General features: G+C 42.8%; 1 protein-coding gene across 2 annotated transcripts in view; it reads left to right on the plus strand.

The window, feature by feature from the left end:
• The window catches only part of ankrd29 (ankyrin repeat domain 29), an 85,161-nt gene that overhangs the window by 19,784 nt on the left and 44,726 nt on the right, over positions 1-20,651 (plus strand). Inside the window, exons 3-6 of one of the 2 annotated variants that reach the window (XM_060824539.1) lie at positions 2,987-3,097; positions 3,319-3,417; positions 7,156-7,254; positions 8,438-8,536. In XM_060824539.1, the coding sequence (XP_060680522.1) occupies positions 2,987-3,097; positions 3,319-3,417; positions 7,156-7,254; positions 8,438-8,536 (408 nt within the window). The remainder of the gene's footprint in view (positions 1-2,986; positions 3,098-3,318; positions 3,418-7,155; positions 7,255-8,437; positions 8,537-20,651) is intronic. The other variant, XM_060824540.1, reaches the window with a different exon arrangement.

A 20,651-nucleotide genomic window follows, 5' to 3' on the forward strand; every position in this document is an offset into this window, starting at 1 on the left:
TGTTCTGATCGTCACACTACCAGAAGGATGTGGATGTTTTGGAGAGGATGCAGAGAAGGTTTACCAGGATGTCGCCTGGTCTGAAGGGATTTAGTTATGAGGAGTGATTGGATAAATTCGGGTTGTTTTCACTGGAAAGATGGAGGTTGAGGGGCAACCTGATAGAAGTCTACCAAATTATGCGAGGCCTCAGGAGGGTGGATGGTCAGAGGCTTTTCCCAGGATGGAAAGGTCACCTACAAGATGGCACAGGTTCAAGCTAAGAGGAAGAAAGTTTTTAGGGGAGAAGTGCAAGGAAAATGTTTTCAGAGTGGTGAGTGTCTGGAACACACTGGTTGGAGCAGGCACATTTAGCAATGTGTAAGACATATCTTGATAGACATATAAATGGGAGGCAAACAGACTAGTAGAAACAGCTTAGGTAATAAGTAGCGGGTCTAAGTAAGGAATAAGAATTGACACCGACTTGGTGAGCTGGAGGGCCTGTTCTGGTGCTGTATTATTGTCATGTTTTGTAAATTTTACTATTAAGATATAGTTCTGCCCCTTATTCTGACCCAATCATATTACTAACCACAAACATGCTTGGAATACAGAATTTGTGTAACGAATGATCTTGAGATAAAGAAGCAAAACCGAAAATTAGAAGGTAGAGCAATGGATGTGGTGTACATGGATATTAGCAAAGCGTTTGATAAGATTCCCCATGGTAGGGGCATTTAGAAAGTAAGGAGGCATAGGATACAGGAAAATTTGGCTGTCTGGCTGACTACAGAATTGACTGGCCCATAGAGGATAGAGTAAAAAGTGAGGTCTGCAGATGCTGGAGATCAGAGCTGAAAATGTGTTGCTGGTTAAAGCACAGCAGGCCAGGCAGCATCCAAGGAACAGGAAATTCGACGTATCGGGTTCCTAATGAAGGGCTCTGGCCCGAAACGTCGAATTTCCTGTTCCTTGGATGCTGCCTAACCTGCTGTGCTTTAACCAGCAACACATTTTCAGCCATAGAGGATAGAGAGTGGTAGTAGATGGAAAATATTCAGCATGGAGCTCAGCGACCAGTGTTGTTCCACAGAGATCACTTGTGGAATCTCTGCTCTTTGTGATTTTCATAAATGACTTAGATGAGGAAGTGGAAAGGTGGGTTAGTCTGTTTGCTGATGACCCAGATGTTGGTGGAGTGGTAGATAGTGTGGAGGGCTGTTGTAGGTTGGAACAGGACATTGACAGGATGCAGAACTGGGCTAATAAGTGGCAGATTGAGTTAAGTTGGAAAAGTGTGAAGTTATTCATTTTGAAAGGTTAAATTTGAATACAGAATACATGGTTAAAGGCAGGATTATTGGCAGTGTGGAGGAACAGAGGGATCTTGATGTCCATGTCCATAGATTCCTCAAAGTTACCACCCAAGTTGATAGGATTGTTAAGAAGGCATATGGTGTGCTGGCTTTCATTAGTAGGGGGCATTGAGTTTAAGGGCCACAAGATTATGCTGCATCTCTGTAGAGCCCTGGTTAGACCCCTCTTGGAATATTATGTTCAGTTCTGGCTCATTAGAGGAAGGATATGGAAGCTTTAGAGAGGATGCAGAGGAGATTGACCAGGATGCTGCCTGGACTGGAGGGCATGTCTTATGAAGAAAGGTTGAGGGAGCTAGGGCTTTTCTCATTGGAGTGAAGAAGGATGAGAGGTGACTTGGTAGAGATATACAAGATAATGAGATTCATGTCACATGACAGGTGATCACCATTGCACTACACACACACACACACACACACACACACACACACACACACACATATTCCTACACACACATACTCTCACATACACACAGACACAGGTACACACAGACACCCACACACACCCTTATAGACACACACACTCCCACGCTCATACATGCACCCCCTCACAGACTTAAGACACACTGCACTCACTATACACACACACACACATACACACACACACACTTTCTCACACTCACAACCCCCAGACACACACACACACACACACACACACACACACACATATGCACACATATATTGTGTGGGGTGAATTTGTACTTGCAGAGTTAATTGCACTTTGCTCAAAAACTGCATACATTCTTGTAGAACTCTAAGCTCAAAAGCTGCATGAATTTATGCAAAACTCTGTTATCTCACTTTTTAGATTAGAATCAATTCAAGCATCAGGTCATAGACAGAGAATACAGGGGGCCAATACCTTCAACATATTGTCTAGCTATCACCATTGTTAGCAGCTAACCCGAGAATGCAACTTTAAAACGAAGGGTTTTGTGATTTACACATGAAAGAAGTGAAACTATCACTGTATTCTAACAGATGAAAGGCTTAAAAGACAATCAATTTTTCAATGTATAATTTCAGTTACATCACACTGCAAATTTTTGCTATAAAGTCTGTTTTACGATCGAGCCTCCACTATCACCTGATGAAGGAGCGTCGCTCCGAAAGCTAGTGTGCATCCAATTAAACATGTTGGACTACAACCTGGTGTTGTGTGATTTTTAACTTTGTACACCCCAGTCCAACACTGGCATTTCCAAATCAAGATAATGAGGGGCATAGAGTGAATAGCCAGAGACTTCTTCCCAGAGTGGAAATGTCTATCATGAAGGGTCATAATTTTAAGGTGATTGGAGGAAGGTTTAGGGGAGATCTCAGAGGTAGGGTCTTTACACAGAGAGTAGGGGGGGGTGTGGAATGCACTCCTAGCAGTGGGAGTTGAGTCAGATACATTAGGGACCTTTTAAGCAACTCTTGGACAGACACGTGGATGATTGCAAAATGAAGGGTATGCAGGTTACTTTGATCTTAGAGTAGGATAAAAGGTAGGCACAACATCGAGGGCCAAAGGGCCTGTACTGTACTATACTGTTCAATGTTCTCCACAAAGTGTTTCAGAACCATTTTACATATTTTCAAGATAATACTTCATTACTGAAACAGAAATTGTATTTTTCTAACAGAGAGAAATGCCACTTGCAAATGCGGTATTCTGGACTGCACGAAAAGGAAACGTGACTCTATTGAGGCTACTTTTAAACAGTGGTCGAATGGATGCAGACTGCAAAGACAGTGTATGGTCAATGAATGCATGTCAACAGCAAGTGTATCCCTTTCCCATAATTCATTGTGGTAGGGCTTACAGCAAAGCTTTCACAATTAAAACCAAACCTTTTTACTGTGTGTATTAAATGCATGCGTTGTCAGCTAACTCCATTCAACTCCGTGTGATCAGAATAATTATCCCAACCTGGCATCTGGTTCTTGTTTATCATTAATATTTTCTTATTGGCAGCTTGGGACCACTGCTCTGATGGTGGCTTCATACTGTAATAATAAGGATTGTGTTCGAGAACTGATCCTGCAAGGAGCAGACATTAATCTCCAAAGAGAGGTAATGTGTAGCAAGCATTACTGTAATGTCTATATCTGAGGACGGTACTATTCACCGAGGAACATATTTAACAACATTGTTTTGATCTTTGGCCTAATACAAGTCTTCAAAATTATGAAAGAATTTCAATAAGTTAATGTGGAGTAGATGTTTCCAATTTCTTTTGTTTCTTCTGAGGAAACCAAAACGAGGGCCAAATATATAAGTTAGAGGCTATTAATTCTAATAAGAAATTCAGGAGAGCCCACTTTACCAAGAGAGTGGTGACAATTTTTTTGTTTGTTCATGGGATATGGATTTTGCTTGTTACGCCAGCATTTATTGCCCATCCCTAATTGTATAGGGTTGAAAAATGTGGTGCTGGAAAAACACAGCAGGCCAGGCAGCATCCAAGGAGCAGGAGAATCGATGTTTCAGGCATAAGCCCTTCTTCAGGAATGAGGCTGAGATAAAAGGTAAGGGGGAGGGAATTTGGGGAAGGGGCACTCAGAATACGATAGGTGGAAGGAGGTGAGGGTGAGGGTGATGGGGCGGAGAGGTCGGGAAGAAGATTGCAGGTGCTGAATCCGGGGGTTGGAGACTGAGATAAGGTGGGGGGAGGGGAAATGAGGAAGCTGGAGCAATCTACATTCATCCCATGTGGTTGGAGGGTTCCAAGGTGGAAGATGAGGTGTTCTTCCTCCAGGCGTCATATGGTCAGGGTCTGATGATGGAGGAGGCCAAAGACCTGCATGTCCTTGGTGGAGTGGGAGGGGGAGTTAAAGTGTTCAGCCACGGGATGGTTGGGTCGGTTAGTGTGGGTGTCCCAGAGGTGTTCCCTGAAACGTTCCGTAAGTAGGCGGCCTGTCTCCCCAATGTAGAGGAGACCACATCGGGTGCAGCGGATACAGTAAATGATGTGTGTGGAGGTGCAGGTGAATTTGCGATGGATGTGGAAGGATCCATTGGGGCCTTGTAGGGAGGTGAGGGGGGAGGTGTGGGTGCAAGTTTTGCACTTCTTGCGGTTGCAGGGGAAGGTGCCGGGAGTGGAAGTTGGGTTGGTGGAGGGTGTGGACCTGACGAGGGAGTCGCGGAGGGAGTGGTCTCTCCGGAATGCTGATGGGGGGGGGGGGGGGAGGGAAATATATCCATGGTGGTGGGGTCTGTTTGGAGGTGGCGGAAATGACGGAGGATGATATGATGTATCTGGAGGTTTGTGGGGTGGAAGGTGAGGACCAGTGGGGCTCTGTCCTAGTGGCGATTGGAGGGGCGGGGTTCAAGGGCGGAGGTGCGGGAAGTAGAGGAGATGTGGTGGTGAGCATCATCAACCACGTCAGAGGGGAAATTGCAGTATTTGAAGAAGGAGGCCATCTGGGTTGTTCGGTATTGGAATTGGTCCTTCTGTGAGCAGATACGGCGCAGGCGAAAGAATTGGGAATATGGGATGGTATTTTTACAGGGGGAAGGGTGGGTTGTAAACACTGGGGAGACAGGCCACCTGCTTGCCAACGTTTCAGGGAACACCTCTGGGACACCTGCACCAACCAACCCAACTGACCCTTGGCTGAGCACTTTAACTCCCCCTCCCACTCTGCCAAGGACATGCCTCATCTATCGTCAGACCCAGACCACACGACGCCTGAGGAAGAGTGCCTCATCTTCTGCCTAAGAACCCTCCAACCACACGGGATGAATGTAGATTTCTCCAGCTTCCTCATTTCCCCTCCCCTCCTTTATCTCAGTCCCATCCCCAGACTCCACACCGCCCTCTTGACCTGCAATCTTCTTCCCGACCTCTCCGCTCCCACCTCTCTCCGGCCTATCACCCTCACCTTCACCTCCTTCCACCTATTGTATTCCCAGTGCCCCTCCCCCAAATTCCCTCCACCCTACCTTTTATCTCAGCCTGCTTGACACACCAGCCTCATTCCTGAAGAAGGGCTTATGCCCGAAACATCAATTCTTCTGCTCCTCGGATGCTGCCTGGCCCGCTGTGTCTTTACAGCACTACATTATTCCACTCTGGTCTCCAGCATCTGCAGTCCTCACTTTCTCCTAATTGCATAGGGGTCAGTTCAGAGTCAATCGCATTGCTGTGAGTCTGGAGTCAAATGTAGGCACAACCAGATAAGGTTGGTAGTTTTCTTCCCTAAAGAATGTTTAGAATGATGGTTTTTTCATCATTAGATTCTTAATTCCAGATTACTTTTATTGAATTTAAGTTCCTCTATCTGTCATGGCTGGATTACAGCCCAAGTCCCTGGAAGAGTATAGATAATAGACAATATGTGCAGGAGTAGGCCATTCTGCTTTTCGAGCCTAGACCACCATTCATTATGATCATGGCTGATCATCCTCAATCAGTATCCTGTTCCTGCCTTATCTCCATAACCCTTGATTCCACAATCCTTGACAGCTCTGTCCAACTCTTTCTTAAAATGAATCCAGAAACTGGGCCTCCACTGCCCTCTGGGACAGAGCATTCCACACAGCCTCCACTCTCTGGATGAAGAAGTATCTCCTCATCTCTGTCCTAAATGGCCTACCCCTTATTTTTAAGCTGTGTCCTTTGGTTTGGGACTCACCCATCATCAGAAACATGTTTCCTGCCTCCAGAGTGTCCAATCCTTCAATAATCTTATATGTCTCAATCAGATCCCCTCTCAGTCTTCTAAACTCAAGGGTATACAAGCCCAGTCGCTCCAATCTTTCAACATAAGATAGTCCCGCCATTCCAGGAATTGACCTCGTGAACCTACGCTGCACTCCCTCAATAGCCAGAATGTCTTTCCTCAAATTTGGAGATCAGAACTGCACACAGTACTCCAGGTCCGGTCTCACCAGGGCCCTGTACAGCTGCAGAAGAACCTCTTTGCTTCTATATTCAATCCCTCTTGTTATGAAGGCCAGCATGCTATTAGCCTTCTTCACTACCTGCTGTACCTGCATGCTTGCCTTCATTGACTGGTGTACAAGAACACCCAGATCTCTTTGTACTGCCCCTTTATCCAACTTGACTCCATTTAGGTATTCCTGATGAAGGGCTTTTGCCTGAAATGTCGAATTCGCAGCTCGTTGGATGCTGCCTGAACTTCTGTGCTCTTTTAGCACCACTGATCCAGAATCTGGTTTCCAGCATCTGCAGTCATTGTTTTTACCTAGTATCTAGATTTAATTGTTGTGCAATACTACCTATAGGTTATTGCCCACCCCACAACTATAACGAAACTTGCTTCCACTGGGATTGGCTGAGGCAAATATCATATGTGTTTAAAGGGAAACTAGATAAACACATGGGGGAGAAAGGAATAGAAGGAAGTATTGATAGAGTAATGAAGTGAGGTAGAAGGAAGCTCAAGTGAAACATGCATCTCAACACAGACTTATGGGGCAAAATAAACTGTTTATATGCTGGTGTACTGAGTTCATTTTTTTTGCCACCTATTTTTTAAATCAGGAAAATTGTTCTGGAGTTCTTTTGATTGGCCAGTGTAAGTTTGGTAGAGAATCAGCACAAGTCCTGGTTAATGCCCCATGTAGATCTTACACCAAAGTTATGGCAGCTGATGGAGAAAACTCCATCCAGAGAAATTGTCCAGGAAGTGAGTTAAACCAAGTTAGAAGAAAATATTTGTCAGTGTGAGAATAAAAAAACATTAACAAGAGTATCATTAAAAGTAACTTAATTATAGTCTGAAAGAAATTCAGAGCAGTTGCAGATTTATGCTGATTGAATTGATATCCTTCCTTTTCTCCCAGTCAGGTTCCACAGCATTATACTTTGCTGCTCAACAAGGAAACGATACCATTGTGAAATTTCTTTTGGAGTATGGGGCCTCCACTGAACTGGCAACTAAAGTAAGAGAACTTACTGTCTGTAATGAGACTGGAGGCTTTAATCTGCAACATGCCAGTGTGGCCCAAGGTGATTTCATATGTGCAATGGCAAGGCAGTTTGAGAAGTGGTGAATGAAACTTGTGGGATCCTGAACTTTATAAATAGAGGCATAGGGTACAAATGTAAGGAAATATTAGTTCAGACTTGAATGTGTTCAATTATGTTCAATTCTGAACACCATACTTCCTTCAGAGAATAAAATGGAATTGGAAAGGAAAAGGTGCAGAACAGATTTCTGAGAGTAGTTGTGAGGCTGAGAAATGTCATTACTGGGATGGATTGGCAAATCTAGAATTGTTCTTGTTGATGAAGATTGAGAGGAGATTAGTTGAAGGTGTCCTAAATCATGAAGGGTGCATGGACAAAGTAGGCAGGGGTTAATTATTCCCAATGGCAGAAGGGGGACACCAGTTTAGTGTTTGGCAAAAGAACCAGAGGTAGCATGAGACAAATGCAGCAAATAGTTAGAATCTGGATTACATTGCTTGAGGGTTTGGGGGAGACAGATGTAATCATGACATTTGAGAGGGAATTGGATAATTATGTGAAGAGAAAATATTTTTAAAGATATGGGTAAAAGGATGAGGAAGTGAGATCAATTGAGTTGCTCTCATAGAGAGCTGACATGGATCCGATGACCAAATATGGATTTGTAAAATAAACATTAATGAGGATTGGGGGGGAAATGTCTCCTGTGGCTGGAAGCATACTGAGCGTAAAGGAAAATGGTTGTTAAAAGCCAGTAAGTTCAGTCCTAAGCTGTCACTTCCAGAGTTCCTCGCAGAAATGTCCTTTGCACAACCAACTTCAGTTACTTCACTAAAGATCTTTCCCTTTGCTGTTTCGATTGGCCTCTGTACTCTTGCATCAGAAAGGGAAAGGTTAGCTTGGATTCAAACCATGATTGTTACCTAGTGACTCTCTTTTGGAAAGACATGTCAGGTACACTTGTGGTTGACAGTGCCTACAGTAATAATGTAGCTTATTTTCACTCACTGTCAAAATTTAAACATGAAGAATGAATAGTGTTCCGGTGCTTGTCCAGTGTATGTGAGAGTGGGGTTTGAACAAAGAATGAGCATCTTTAGAACATAAAAGAAAATTGATTTATAAAGTAAATTTCCATGTGTTTTTCTTCTGCAGGACGGTGCTACTCCACTTTTGATTGCCAGTCAGTATGGACATATCAAAGTGGTGGATATATTACTCAACAGAAGATGCAATGTTAACGTCCAGCTTAAGGTGAGAGCTGGACCTGACTATGGAACAATTGAAATTGGCACATGAGTCCTGGACAAATAAACATACATAAAACTTTGGTTAGACTTGAAGAGTGTGGTGATGGAAAAGCACAGCCAGTCAGGCAGCATCCCGGGAGCAGGAGAATGGATGTTTGAGCGTAAGCCCTTCATCAGGAATGAAGCTTGTGGCCCAAGGGGGCTGAGCGATAAATGGATGGGGGTTGGGGCTGTGGGAAAGGTAGCTGGGAATGTGATAGGTAGATGAAGGTAATAGGTCAGAGAAGAGGGTGGAGCGGATAGGTGGGAAGGAAGATAGACAGTTAGAACAGTTCAAGAGTATGGTGCAGAGTTGGAAATTTGAATAGACCAGTTAGCCTGACATCTGTAGGAGGGATCGTGGATTTTTATATCTTTTTTATCATGTTTCTGTTAGCTTATCAGAATGTCCAACTATATTAATCAAAGTACCTCACTCTAGCTACACAATAAACCAGTGATGTTAGTTTCCATTATCTCTTTAGTTGTACATTCTACTTAATGTTATTCTAATGTCACGGTTAGATATTTATTGCTAACTTTGCTACAGTGATCTTCCATTGCAGACTAACCTGTCATGATCGGTATTTAGTCACCTGTCTCAAGCTGACTATACTAACAATTAATTAGATATTTTAATGTCATGTTCCACATATTTATTGTCCCATTCCTGTCATGATAACACTTAACAGAGAAACTTGCTTTATTACTTGTGTTATCTCATCACGCCACAGTGACCTTTCAGCCTTAACCTTACTCTGCTAATTGATGTAAGAATGTTCCACTATGGTTCTCCCATCCTGCCTTCCACAGAACACAGATTGCCAGTGGTCTTCCTGCTTTAACCTTTCCCATGCTTTCATGTTCTTTATTTTCCAATGTAGTCAGTATTTAGTATTTAGTAAAAAAAAATTGAGTAGTTCCTCTACAATCCTTTTAGCTGTGATATTGTATAATGGAACAGCTTCTGGAAATCTAGTCAATACATCCATTATTGTAAACAAATACTGATTCCCACTTTTTGTTTGAGGTTAAGGACCTACACAATCAATTAAGAGTCTTGTAAAAGGCCTCAAATGCTGGAACAGGTATTAAAGGTACAGGTTTTATTACAGCCTGTGGTTTTCCAATTACCTGACATGTATGATACGTCTGGCAAAATTCAACAACATTCTTATGCAGTCCAGGCTGGTAGAAATATCTTTGTATTTTAGCCTGTGTTTTCCTCACTCCTAAATGACTTCCAAGTGGTATCTCATGCGCCACTCACAATACCTCCTTTCTGTATCCCACTGGCAAGACAATTTGATGAATTTCTATCCATTTCTCATCTGCTTGAATATGTGATGGTCTCCATTTCCTCATTCAAACATCATTTTTCAGGTAGTAACACTCAGGGATACATTCAGATTCCTTCTCTGTATATACCTTTTGGTATAACTGCTTTAAATTTTCATCTTTCTGCTGTAACTCAATGTCTTTTGCAGTGCTAAAGATATTTGCATAATTACCTATTTGTTCTTGTTTTATCTCAACTATCTGATCGAACACAGCCTCTGCTAATGCCAATTCAGCTTCCTTGCCTATACCCTTTGACCTCTGCTGTTTCAACTGGTGACTTTGTGACCTCGTTACTACACAATCTGGGAAGATTCCAGGGTAAAAATCCTGCATTGCTTCAGTTGCCTGTGTCACCACTGGCTTTTCAACCACAGTCGGCAGCACGCCTATCAGTGAACCAGCTATATCATTTGCAAGGACAAGTTGTATTCCTGGAGCTGAGTGTTTGTCCAGTACTCCTACCACAAATTTTCTACTGTTTTCTGGATATTTTAGCCTCACTTTACACAATTCAGCACTTTTTGTATCATCATGAATTCCCGTTACTAATATCTCATTTTTCAGCATCATTGACAGAGAGGATCCTGTCTCCCTTAATAGTGTCTCCCTTTACCCGCTACACCTTGCCTGTGTGAACAAACTTTATCTTTGCAGGTATATTTTCTAAGCAGATCCGGCACTTCCTCCTTAACCAACCCCCGGTCAGCTTGTATACTCTGATGCAGCTTTCTAGTTTCCCACTGTGCTTTCTCTTACCATTCCAACAAAACTTCCAGGCTTATCCTGTTTTCCTACATCTGGCTTTTTCCCAGCCCACTAACACTGATTTCACGTAGCCCACTTTATTGCAATCAAAACACCGGAGCATTTTACTTTCTTTGTCCCCCTTCAAGGGTTTCCTTTTTACCCTGTGGTAAATTATCCTTATGATCTTCACTGAGATCTACCTTTCCCTTTCCACATGAGGATTTCTCTTTGCCCCATTTTCTATCCCTCATGGACTGAAATTGATTCTGGAAGCCAAACCATGTTTTATGGACCGGTTCATAACCATCAGCCCCTTCAGCTGCTACCCTTGTCGATTTAACTCTCTGCTCTTCCACATGAGTTCATGTTGCTTCAGGCAGTGAATTTTTGAATTCCTCCAAAATAATTGTCTCTCTCGCTAAGAGTGTCATAGATTTGCTATATTTTTAAAGCTCTTATTCACCTATCAAAATTACTTTGTTTGATCCTTTCAAACTCAATATAGGTTTGACCAGGGTCCCTCCTTAGATTCCTGAAACTTTGTAGGCTTCTGGTACAAGCTCAAGATAACTTAAGATACACTTAAGATAGCTCTTTCACATTCTCATACACCCACCCCAGATACCTGCTCGGATAATGATGCAAGTACCTCACTAGCTCTATCGACAAGTTTGGTTTGGATCAACAAAACCCACTTGGTCACTGGCCACTGCATTTGTTTAGCCACTTTTTCAAATGAGATAAAAAGGCTGTAACATCCTTCTCATCAAATTTAGGCAAGACATGAATATACTTAAGCAGATTCTCACCAGGCATTTGATTCCCAGGGGCTTGCTCATCCTCACTCATTTACTCATTAAGCCTACCTTCAGCCTTCATCTCCATCCTTTTAAGCTGACTTTCCTTTCTAAATGTCATTTTCTGAAGTTCAAACTCTCTCTCTTTCACTTAGCACAAAGAGTAAAAATGAAACAAACCAGGCTTACAGACTTGAAGTTAGACAGAGCGAGAGAGAGAGAGAGAGAGAGAGAGAGAGAGAGAGTACCTGGCGGGAAATGCCCCAGCAGCCTTTCTTCACACACCCTGCTACTGAACTGAATCAAAAACTCTAATGTAAATGATGGCTAGCTACACAGCTAGATGGCACTCCCCTTTGATTATACCTTTTTTAAGACATGAAAACCTGAGGCCGGAGGCATTATCTTCAAACCCAGCCTAGTTGGAGCCTGGCCAATTACCCCCTCTCTGGAAAAACTCAAGAGCTTGGTAACCTTGTAAACAGACCAACATTGTGATATCTGGAATAAGGTGGCAGAACAGAAATGAGAAAACTGGTGAAATCCATATTGATACCGTGTTGTTGGAGTGTCCCAAGGCAGAAGATGAGATGTTCTTCTTCCATGCATCAGGTGGTTAGAATTTGGCAGTAGAGGAGACCCAGGACTTGCATGTCCTTGGTGGAGTGGGAGGGGGATTAGATGAAATGTAAGGGAACAAGCTTGTTGTAATTTGGTCTTGCACATTCCTTGGGCATCCTTTTTTTGGTATTCAATTAGGCCTGTCTTTTCCTTAACTGTTGTTTTACTTTTAATAATCAGCTTTAAATAACTGTCTTTTAATTTTTATGTACTTTAAATTGTGGCGATGAGATGGAAAAAGAACTGTTTTAAACCTAAGGATTGCTGAAGGGTTATTGCATTCCTTGAACGTGGATAACTTGATGCTCATTGTAGGCATTGGTTACACAGCTGCTGGATCAAGAAGCACATGAGCTGGAGCTGAAGGTGCACACAAATGTGTGTGTGTGTGTGTGCGTGTGTGTGTTAGTGTGGGAATTTTTAAGTGGCTTAAACATTTAACTAGCAGAATTATATGTCATGATTCATAATTGTATATCTGCAGCTGGAGTCTAAATAATTCTTGTTAAGTCTTGATACCTGGTCTATGCTTTCAATAACCTGACATTGGAAATCCGATGAATGTGGAGTTTTGCTATTTTCAATAAAACTGAAGATTTGTAACGACTCCTAAAATAGAGGGGCTTGATTTCCAAAGTGATACTGTATTGAGGCAAAAAAAAAGCTTATGTTCATGATTGTTTTGGCTCAGACCAAGTGGGAGCTCCGAGTTGTGAGTCTTCAGAGAATTTTGAGATCATCACTGGATCATGATTGGACATCGGAAGATCATCAGTTGAGCTGAGCTGCCATCGGTAATCTTCCTGCTGACTTCGGCCTAATGCCTGTTTAGTGTACAGCCAGTCAGATCTTTGGCCTGTGCAAATACCCGTGCCCTAGGCCAGGGTGTCTGGACACAGTTATGGTAACCAGGAAGAAGGTGGAGGAAGGATTGTCGGTCGACTGGACCTTCTTTGTGAAGAAGGTCCTCCTGAATTGCTGCGATTTCCAAGCAGTGGATATTTTCTGTGTACAGAATTTCCCGGGTCAGGGTGTTTCGGTGTGACCTTCTGAAGCGTGAAGCAACAGGAGCAGCTTGTGAAGATATTTGAAGGGAAAGGAGGTGAAGGTCCCCTCTCCATCCTGTCTGTGGTGTCATTGTTCATCCTCCTCATGCAGAGAAGCCAGGTTGTTATAATCTGTAATTACAACCCTGATGGCCTGGCAGTAGATATCCTGACATTCCTGGGAAGTTACACATAGCTTGGAACAGGCAACACAGAAAGTGACAGGTCAAGGTGACCCAGGGAAACATCCTCTACCCACCCTCCAGTTTTACAATCGGAGGGAGCAGAAGCTATCTGATATATGTGGAGATGTCTAGAATGTGCCGAGCCTGAGGGAGGTCAGGATGCATGGCCGTGGACTGCAAAGTGACCCTCTGCAGGAACTGCAAACAGGAGGCTCACATGACTAAGGACTGCAAAGAGTCCAAGAGCTGCAACCTGTGTGGAGAAGCAGGCCACCTATACAAGGTATGTGCAAGACTGGGACCACATGGGCACAATTGGCCAGAAGTGGCAACTCAAGCAATAGACCCCTAGTAAAGTACCAGCCTCCAAGAAGACAACAGAAAATATATAATCAAGGAAGGCAAGATTTGTTGGAAAAGAAATGACGATTTTGAGAATGATTAAACCGATTGAACCTCCACCTGAGGATACAGAGTCAATGGAGGAGACAACAGTGAACAAAAAGGTGGGAGGTGTGGCAGGTGGTGAGGAGTAACTGCAAAAGGAAAACGCTTCCCTCACACAGGTCCATCTCAGGTCAACAGCAGAGTGGAAAGCAACAGTTGTACAAATGACAGATCAAAACTTCTCTTCCAACAAAGATATATGGGACGATCACCATGCACAGAAGAGGCACAGTATCAAAAGGGGAGAGGAGATGAGCACCCCACACTCAGGATATGCTGGATATCATGAGGAGCCCAGTGAAAACCCACCTCTTGATGTCAGGAACCACTAGGTATACAGCACAGCGCAGCTCCAGGAAACTTGGAGCAGCAACTTTCTGAACCAGGAGCAGGGCTCGATAATATTTCCACTCCATTCAGGACATGACATGAGACCTGACCTTCCTGTGTCATCTCCTGGATTGGGACTGGTGACTTGAAGGAGTAGACAAGTAGTAGGACTTGTAGGACAAACATGGCTATGTTATGCATCTGGCTGCTTGCAAGAATGCGTTGGAGACCTGTGGGGGGGTCTGGCAATCCTCAATTCATAAACATATCAAAGCCATTACCAATGCAATGTGTGTCAGATCAAACCGATTCATATTGTTTCCTTGTGATATAGTTAATGTTACCAACCAGGCAGTAGACTTTGCCAACGTGGCTCGCTTCCCCCAGATGTAGCCAACTATAGACTTTACACGTATTAATGTCGCTGACTTCAACAACTGAAGTTCCATTTCATCAAAGTACAAGTTATCTCTGATCAAAGACACCATATCTTAGAAGTCTGTGCCAAGTACTCTGCAAGCTGCCGTGATGCTTTGTCCTTGAGCACTCTCATGTACCTGATTTATTTCAGGGGCCAAATACCTTACAAGAGAAGCATGCAAGCCTAGTTGATGAATCTGTAACACATCCCCTGACTGATGGCAAATGTAGTTAGAATGCAGCCTATTCTTTCACCAGGTGGAACAGAAGGTAGGCCTTTGGAATATGGGGTTCCAATGCTTGGATCAGTTTGGATGAGGTGGGAGTGGGACATGCAGTGCAGTCCAGACAGGTTATAGAGTGTGCTATAGTAACATTTGCATACATTGTCCTGCATAAATGGAACAAGCAAAGAGGGATGTAATTGTGCTGAAGAGCTGGAAGAGCAGCATCAGTCTACTGAAGAGGAAGATATGGAGCAAGAGGAACATCACCTACAGCATTATAGAGTAGTATCAGGTTATACAAGACAGCTGGGATTTATGGGTGGCACGGTGGCACAGTGGTTAGCACTGCTGCCTCACAGCGCCAGAGACCTAGGTTCAGTTCCCGCCTCAGGTGACTGACTGTGTGGCGTTTGCACATTCTCCCCGTGTCTGCGTGGGTTTCCTCCTGGTGCTCCGGTTTCCACCCACAGTCCAAAAATGTGCAGGTTAGGTAAATTAGCCATGCTAAATTGCCCATAGTGTTAGGTGAAGGGGTAAATGCAGGGGAATGGGTCTGGGTGGGTTGCGCTTCGGTGGGTCGGTGTGGACTTGTTGGGCTGAAGGGCCTGTTTCCACACTGTAAGTAATCTAATCTAATTGACACCCAAGTCCAATAGTTGTGAATTGAGTGAGGTCACCATTCATTGACTCTAACTTCATGGCTGTTCAAAAGGCAAGCAGCCTCTGTCTAATACCAGAAGGAAGTACAGCTTTCCTGTTTGATGTTTCTTTGCTTTTCCTGTTGCTCAATAAAAGTTAAAATTAATACTTTGAAGCTTCACACCAATGATTCTCCCACATTGAACAATGACCAGATGTTATTTTAGGCAGTGCTTTATATAGGAACACAAGGAGTCCATTCAGATCCTTGACCATGTTCTATCATTCAATAAGATCATGGCAGATCAGTGACCTAACTCTACATATCTACCTTTGACCCTTATCTGTTAATACCTTTGCTTAACAAAAATGTTACTATCTCAGGTTTAAAATTAACAACTGATCTGGTGTAAATGCTGTTTGTGATACAGAATTTCCAACCTTTACCACCGTTTGTGTGTAGAAGTGCTCCCTAACATGATAGAGTTCGAACGATATTTAGCCTTTGTAGCTTTATTCTTGCAGCTACAGTTATAATCACAATGGTCAGAGATGATGATGCAAATCAGTAATGTGAACTTCTCTTTCCATTGAAGTATTGCTCATGCTGCCTTTGTGGCCTCAGAGGCTATTCTTTTCATTTCCATCCCACTGTTTACTGTGAATGGCCCTGTGTAGTTGGCAATTAACCGAGCGCACAGCTGATCCTTAAAAATGGTGCCTGCAGCATAAATCCCAGAAGGTCTCGGCAGTGCTGAGTACTTTCTCCGTTGGTGTACACATGATAGCACAAGCAAAGTGCCATACTTGGTGGGACAAACATAATGAGCTGGGCAGGAGAGAAATGTGTGATAATTCTGTCAAGCCCATAAAAAAAAGGCTTTCCATGAAATTCCCTGCAAATTAAATCTTTTTTTGGTAAAATTCAGTCATCGTTTGTACTTTCTCTTTTGCCTGTATTGCTGTTTGCACAACATATTATACACAACTTAACATTCACATTTTTTTTAGTATGAGCTGACTTTGCAATATGGTATTGTAATGGACCAGACAAAACCGCCTCAAAATATGCAAAGTTGATAGCCTAGACCTTAATACTTCATTTTATTGAAAGGCAAGGGTAAGGCACTGTGTTCCAGTGTATTTGAATGGTTCACTATTAGGCTTTAATCAAAACACACTTTATTCTTCCAACACAGTTAAGATACAAACAAAAAAAGAAGAATTGTTATAAATTTAACTCTATTGAAATACTTAATAAAATATAATTTAACTACTAATCATTTGTTCCCATATAGCAGCCTCCCATAAACACAAACAAAAGCAGAAATTGTTGGAAAAGCTCAGCAGATCTGGCAGCATCTGTGAAGAGAAATCAGAGTTAACATTTCAGAAGGGTGTGTTCTGAGGCAGGGTCACTGGACCCAAAATGTTACCTCTGATTTCTCTCCACAGATGCTGCCAGACTTGCTGAGCTTTTCCAGCAACTTCTGTTTTTGTTTCTGATTTACAGCATATGCAGCTCTTTCAGATTTTATCCCATAACCATAGCCTTGGTAAAGACAATTTCAGCAAAACAGATTTTCCTCATGTTTTCTCCCTTCCAGTTCAGGAGAAAGGAACACTGAAAGAATCAATATAGCAGCAGAGGGAGAACTGTATCTATCAGCTTCAACAGCTAACTCTAAAACCCAAATGAAAGCAAAACTAAAACTCTGGGCCTGTGAAAGCCTGACTCCGCCCACTCAATTTTTTTCTCTAAAAAATACTCAGGGAGCTTTGCGCTATTTACTCACAGTTTTTGAAGCAGACAATCCAGTACCACAGTGTCAACATCTCCCTTCAAGAAACAACACAGACCAAATCTCTCTTAAAGATATAGGACCATCAAGGTGTAGCCATGGTTCCAGTATCCAATCGCATGTTTTGCTGTGTACGGAGGTTCATGTTTAAATGCTGCTAAAAATTCCACTTAGTTGGGTGTCAAGAGTATCTTATCCTGTATTATGAAATGGAATTATGATTTCTCCTCATTTTATTTCCTTTGGTGTCTAATGGCACTTTAGTGCTTTGTGAATCTTTTCTGTGGATTGCATCCTTACTGCAGTTGAGAGGCTTCATCATTGCATTGATCCTGAAAGTGATGTTGTCAGGAATTCTCAACTCCTGGAAGGGCCAGCCATGACAGTAAGGTTGGAGAGGAGGAATCCGACAAAACATAATCCAAAAAAAGAATCCTCAACAGTGATGTATGGAGAAGATACTTGTGTGATATCAACAGCTGTGATAGGGGATGAAAATCCCCGATTGTTAAGGTTTCCTTGCTACTGGAATTGGGTATGCCTTGTGTGAACGACCATATGTCTGTTGACGTGGGAATGTTGTTGCATATCAAAAGATGTCCTGCATAGGTGTCTATTAGAGGAATTCAACCCCACCACACACACAACACAAGCCCCATAGTAGTTGGTGGGAGATGATAGGGAAAGGATTGAGATCTGGAAGTCTCTATCTTCTGTCTGGTACATAGGCTGATCGAGCTCAACACTGTCGTTTTGCTCTTGGAATACAAATGGGTGTTTTTTTTCACACCAAAGAGAAGTATAGCTCCTTCCTTCCTTCCCCCACCCCCACCCCCACCCCTGGCTGCTTAGCTATAGGAGTAAATCACATAGCTATTGGCAACACAACCAAAGCACTAGATGGCAGCATCAGAGTAATTGCACTGCATTCAAGCTCCTGCTCTGGGATTTGTCTGCCGTTGTCTGCCTTCATTGTTTCTTTTTGCTTTTTTGTTTTCTTTTAAAGGCCTTTTAAGGTAGCAGCAGGAGAAAGCAGGCCAGCAGTGTGGAGGAGAGAGTGGGACCTGGCACTGTGGGTGGACAGAGTGTGGGACCCAGCAGCGGGAGAGTAGAATGAGCCAGCTACTCCAGAGGGTGATACCGGTATAGTAGGCCCATCTGCCCTAGGCTGGCTGCATTCTTTTTTCCGTTCTCGTCTTTCCTATCTTCTGGAGTTCTAGAGAGAGAGAGGCAGCAGTGGCATCATGGGGAGCCTGGCAGAGTCTGTGGGTCATGAGTGGCATTGGCTGAAGGTTCATTGGGTGGAAGCGGCTGTGGGCCTGGGCCCAGCGTGGTTAGAGCGAGCCTGAAGTGTCAGCGAGGGAGGTCCCACAGCATCTGTGGCAAAACAGCAAAAAGCTCGAGATTTCCCAGAGAATGGGCCAAAGCAAATGAGACCGAGCCCTTTCAGGGAGTGTACTTAAGAAAAGAATGTTAAACTCTTAACTTTATCCCTTTATAGTCCTTCCTAGTATTAAATGGAAAAATAATGTTAACCTTTAACTTTATTCCTTTATTTTTCCATTTACACTAATAACAATGGTAATGTTTTACTTAGAGCTGTGTTTCGCTATGTTTTGTACCTGGGTGCCTTCATACTTAAGATGGCACCATGTGTCACATTATACACTTTTCAATGTACTTTTTTCACATTTGACAGTAAAGTTTAAATCAAATGAAATCAGGTCGAAGGCCTTTGTAATTGACAAGCACACATAATTCCCCAGACAAATCAGTTCATTGTTGATGGCTGAATCTCCGTTCATACATCTCCACCTCCGCTCTCACCCCACAAACCCCTGACTCAAGTTTGTCTGGAACTAGCCTTCCCCCCCCCCCAATTGCTTGAACAAACACCTGTGTAAACAGAACTTACAATGAGTGTCAATAATCTGCTTTTTAAAAAAACTGCAATTAATCTTTCCACAATCTTTGTTTTTTTCAGAACAATTTTAGTCTACAATACCAAAAACAAACTTTGCAAAACACATTGATCTAAAAAGGAAACTCAACATCACCTTCGAAGGGAAAATAAAGAAAGAGAAACTTGAAACTTTAAAGCACCTTTCACAATCTAATGACATTCCAAAGTGCTTTACAACCATTTAAGTGCTTTTGAAGTGGACTTGTGTTATAATGTAGGAAACACGATAGCTAGTTTGCGTCCAGCAATTATCCACAAGCAGCAAATGAATTAGTTGCCAGATAATTTGTACTAGTAATGTATGAGAAACAAATATTGCTGAGACATCAGGACATTCCCTTGCTTTTTTAAGTAGTGCCATTAGATCTTTTATGCCCACTCAAGAGAGCAGACAGAGGCTTGGTTTGATATCACAGCACCTCCGAGTGCTCTGGACTGTCAGCCTAGATTATGTCAGTATCTGGAGCAGGACTTGAGTCCACAACTTTGTGTCAGGCTTCATCAGTACTGTACCATACTCATAAATAACTAATGAAGCTTTGTTGAATCTACCAAGAAAGCATTTCAGTTTGATTTCTAGGAAATATCCATCACATTGTTTTGTCAATTCATTTAATTAAAGACACATGGACTATCTGTTCAAGAAAAACATGGCTAAGTGCTTGGAAATGTTTAACGATATGTTAAGCAAAAAGATGTTAAATCTATATTATTGAATGCTTAAAATGGGAAGGTGATGGCAGTTATCTGAATAAATAACATATATGTTACACATTAATAGTCTGTCACGTTTTGGTAATTATTTTGTATTGGTTAAAGAAGTAGAAAATTATTATATTGTGAATTGAAGCTTCTCTTTTGATACATGAGCAGGAAGTCAAGGCAGGCACCTGATATTAAGCTGAGGCCCATTTAACATCTCATAGAGTCATAGAGATGTACAGCACGGAAACAGACCCTTCGGTCCATGCCGACCAGATATCCCAACCCAATCTAGTCCCACCTGCCAGCACCAGGCCCATATCCCTCCAAACCCTTCCTATTCATATACCCATCCAGATGCCTCTTAAATGTTGCAATTGTACCAGCCTCCACCACTTTCTCTGGCAGCTCATTCCATACATGTACCACCCTCTGTGTGAAAAAGTTGCCCCTTAGGTCTCTTTTATATCTTTCCCCTCTAGTCCTGGACTCCCCAACCCCAGGGAAAAGACTTTGTCTATTTACCCTATCCATGCCCCTCATGATTTTGTAAACCTCTATAAGCTCACCCCTTAGCCTCTGACGCTCCAGGGAAAACAGCCCCAGCCTGTTCAGCCTCTCCCTGTAGCTCAAATCCTCCAACCCTGGCAACATCCTTGTAAATCTTTTCTGAACCCTTTCAAGTTTCACAACATCTTTCCGATAGGTAGGAGACCAGAATTGCACGCAATATTCCACTAGCGGCCTAACCAATGTTCTGTACAGCCGCAACATGAACTCCCAAATCCTGTACTCAATATTCTGACCAATAAA

This window comes from Hemiscyllium ocellatum, chromosome 4 (genome assembly GCF_020745735.1).
Source record: "Hemiscyllium ocellatum isolate sHemOce1 chromosome 4, sHemOce1.pat.X.cur, whole genome shotgun sequence".
Classification (NCBI taxonomy): domain Eukaryota; kingdom Metazoa; phylum Chordata; class Chondrichthyes; order Orectolobiformes; family Hemiscylliidae; genus Hemiscyllium; species Hemiscyllium ocellatum.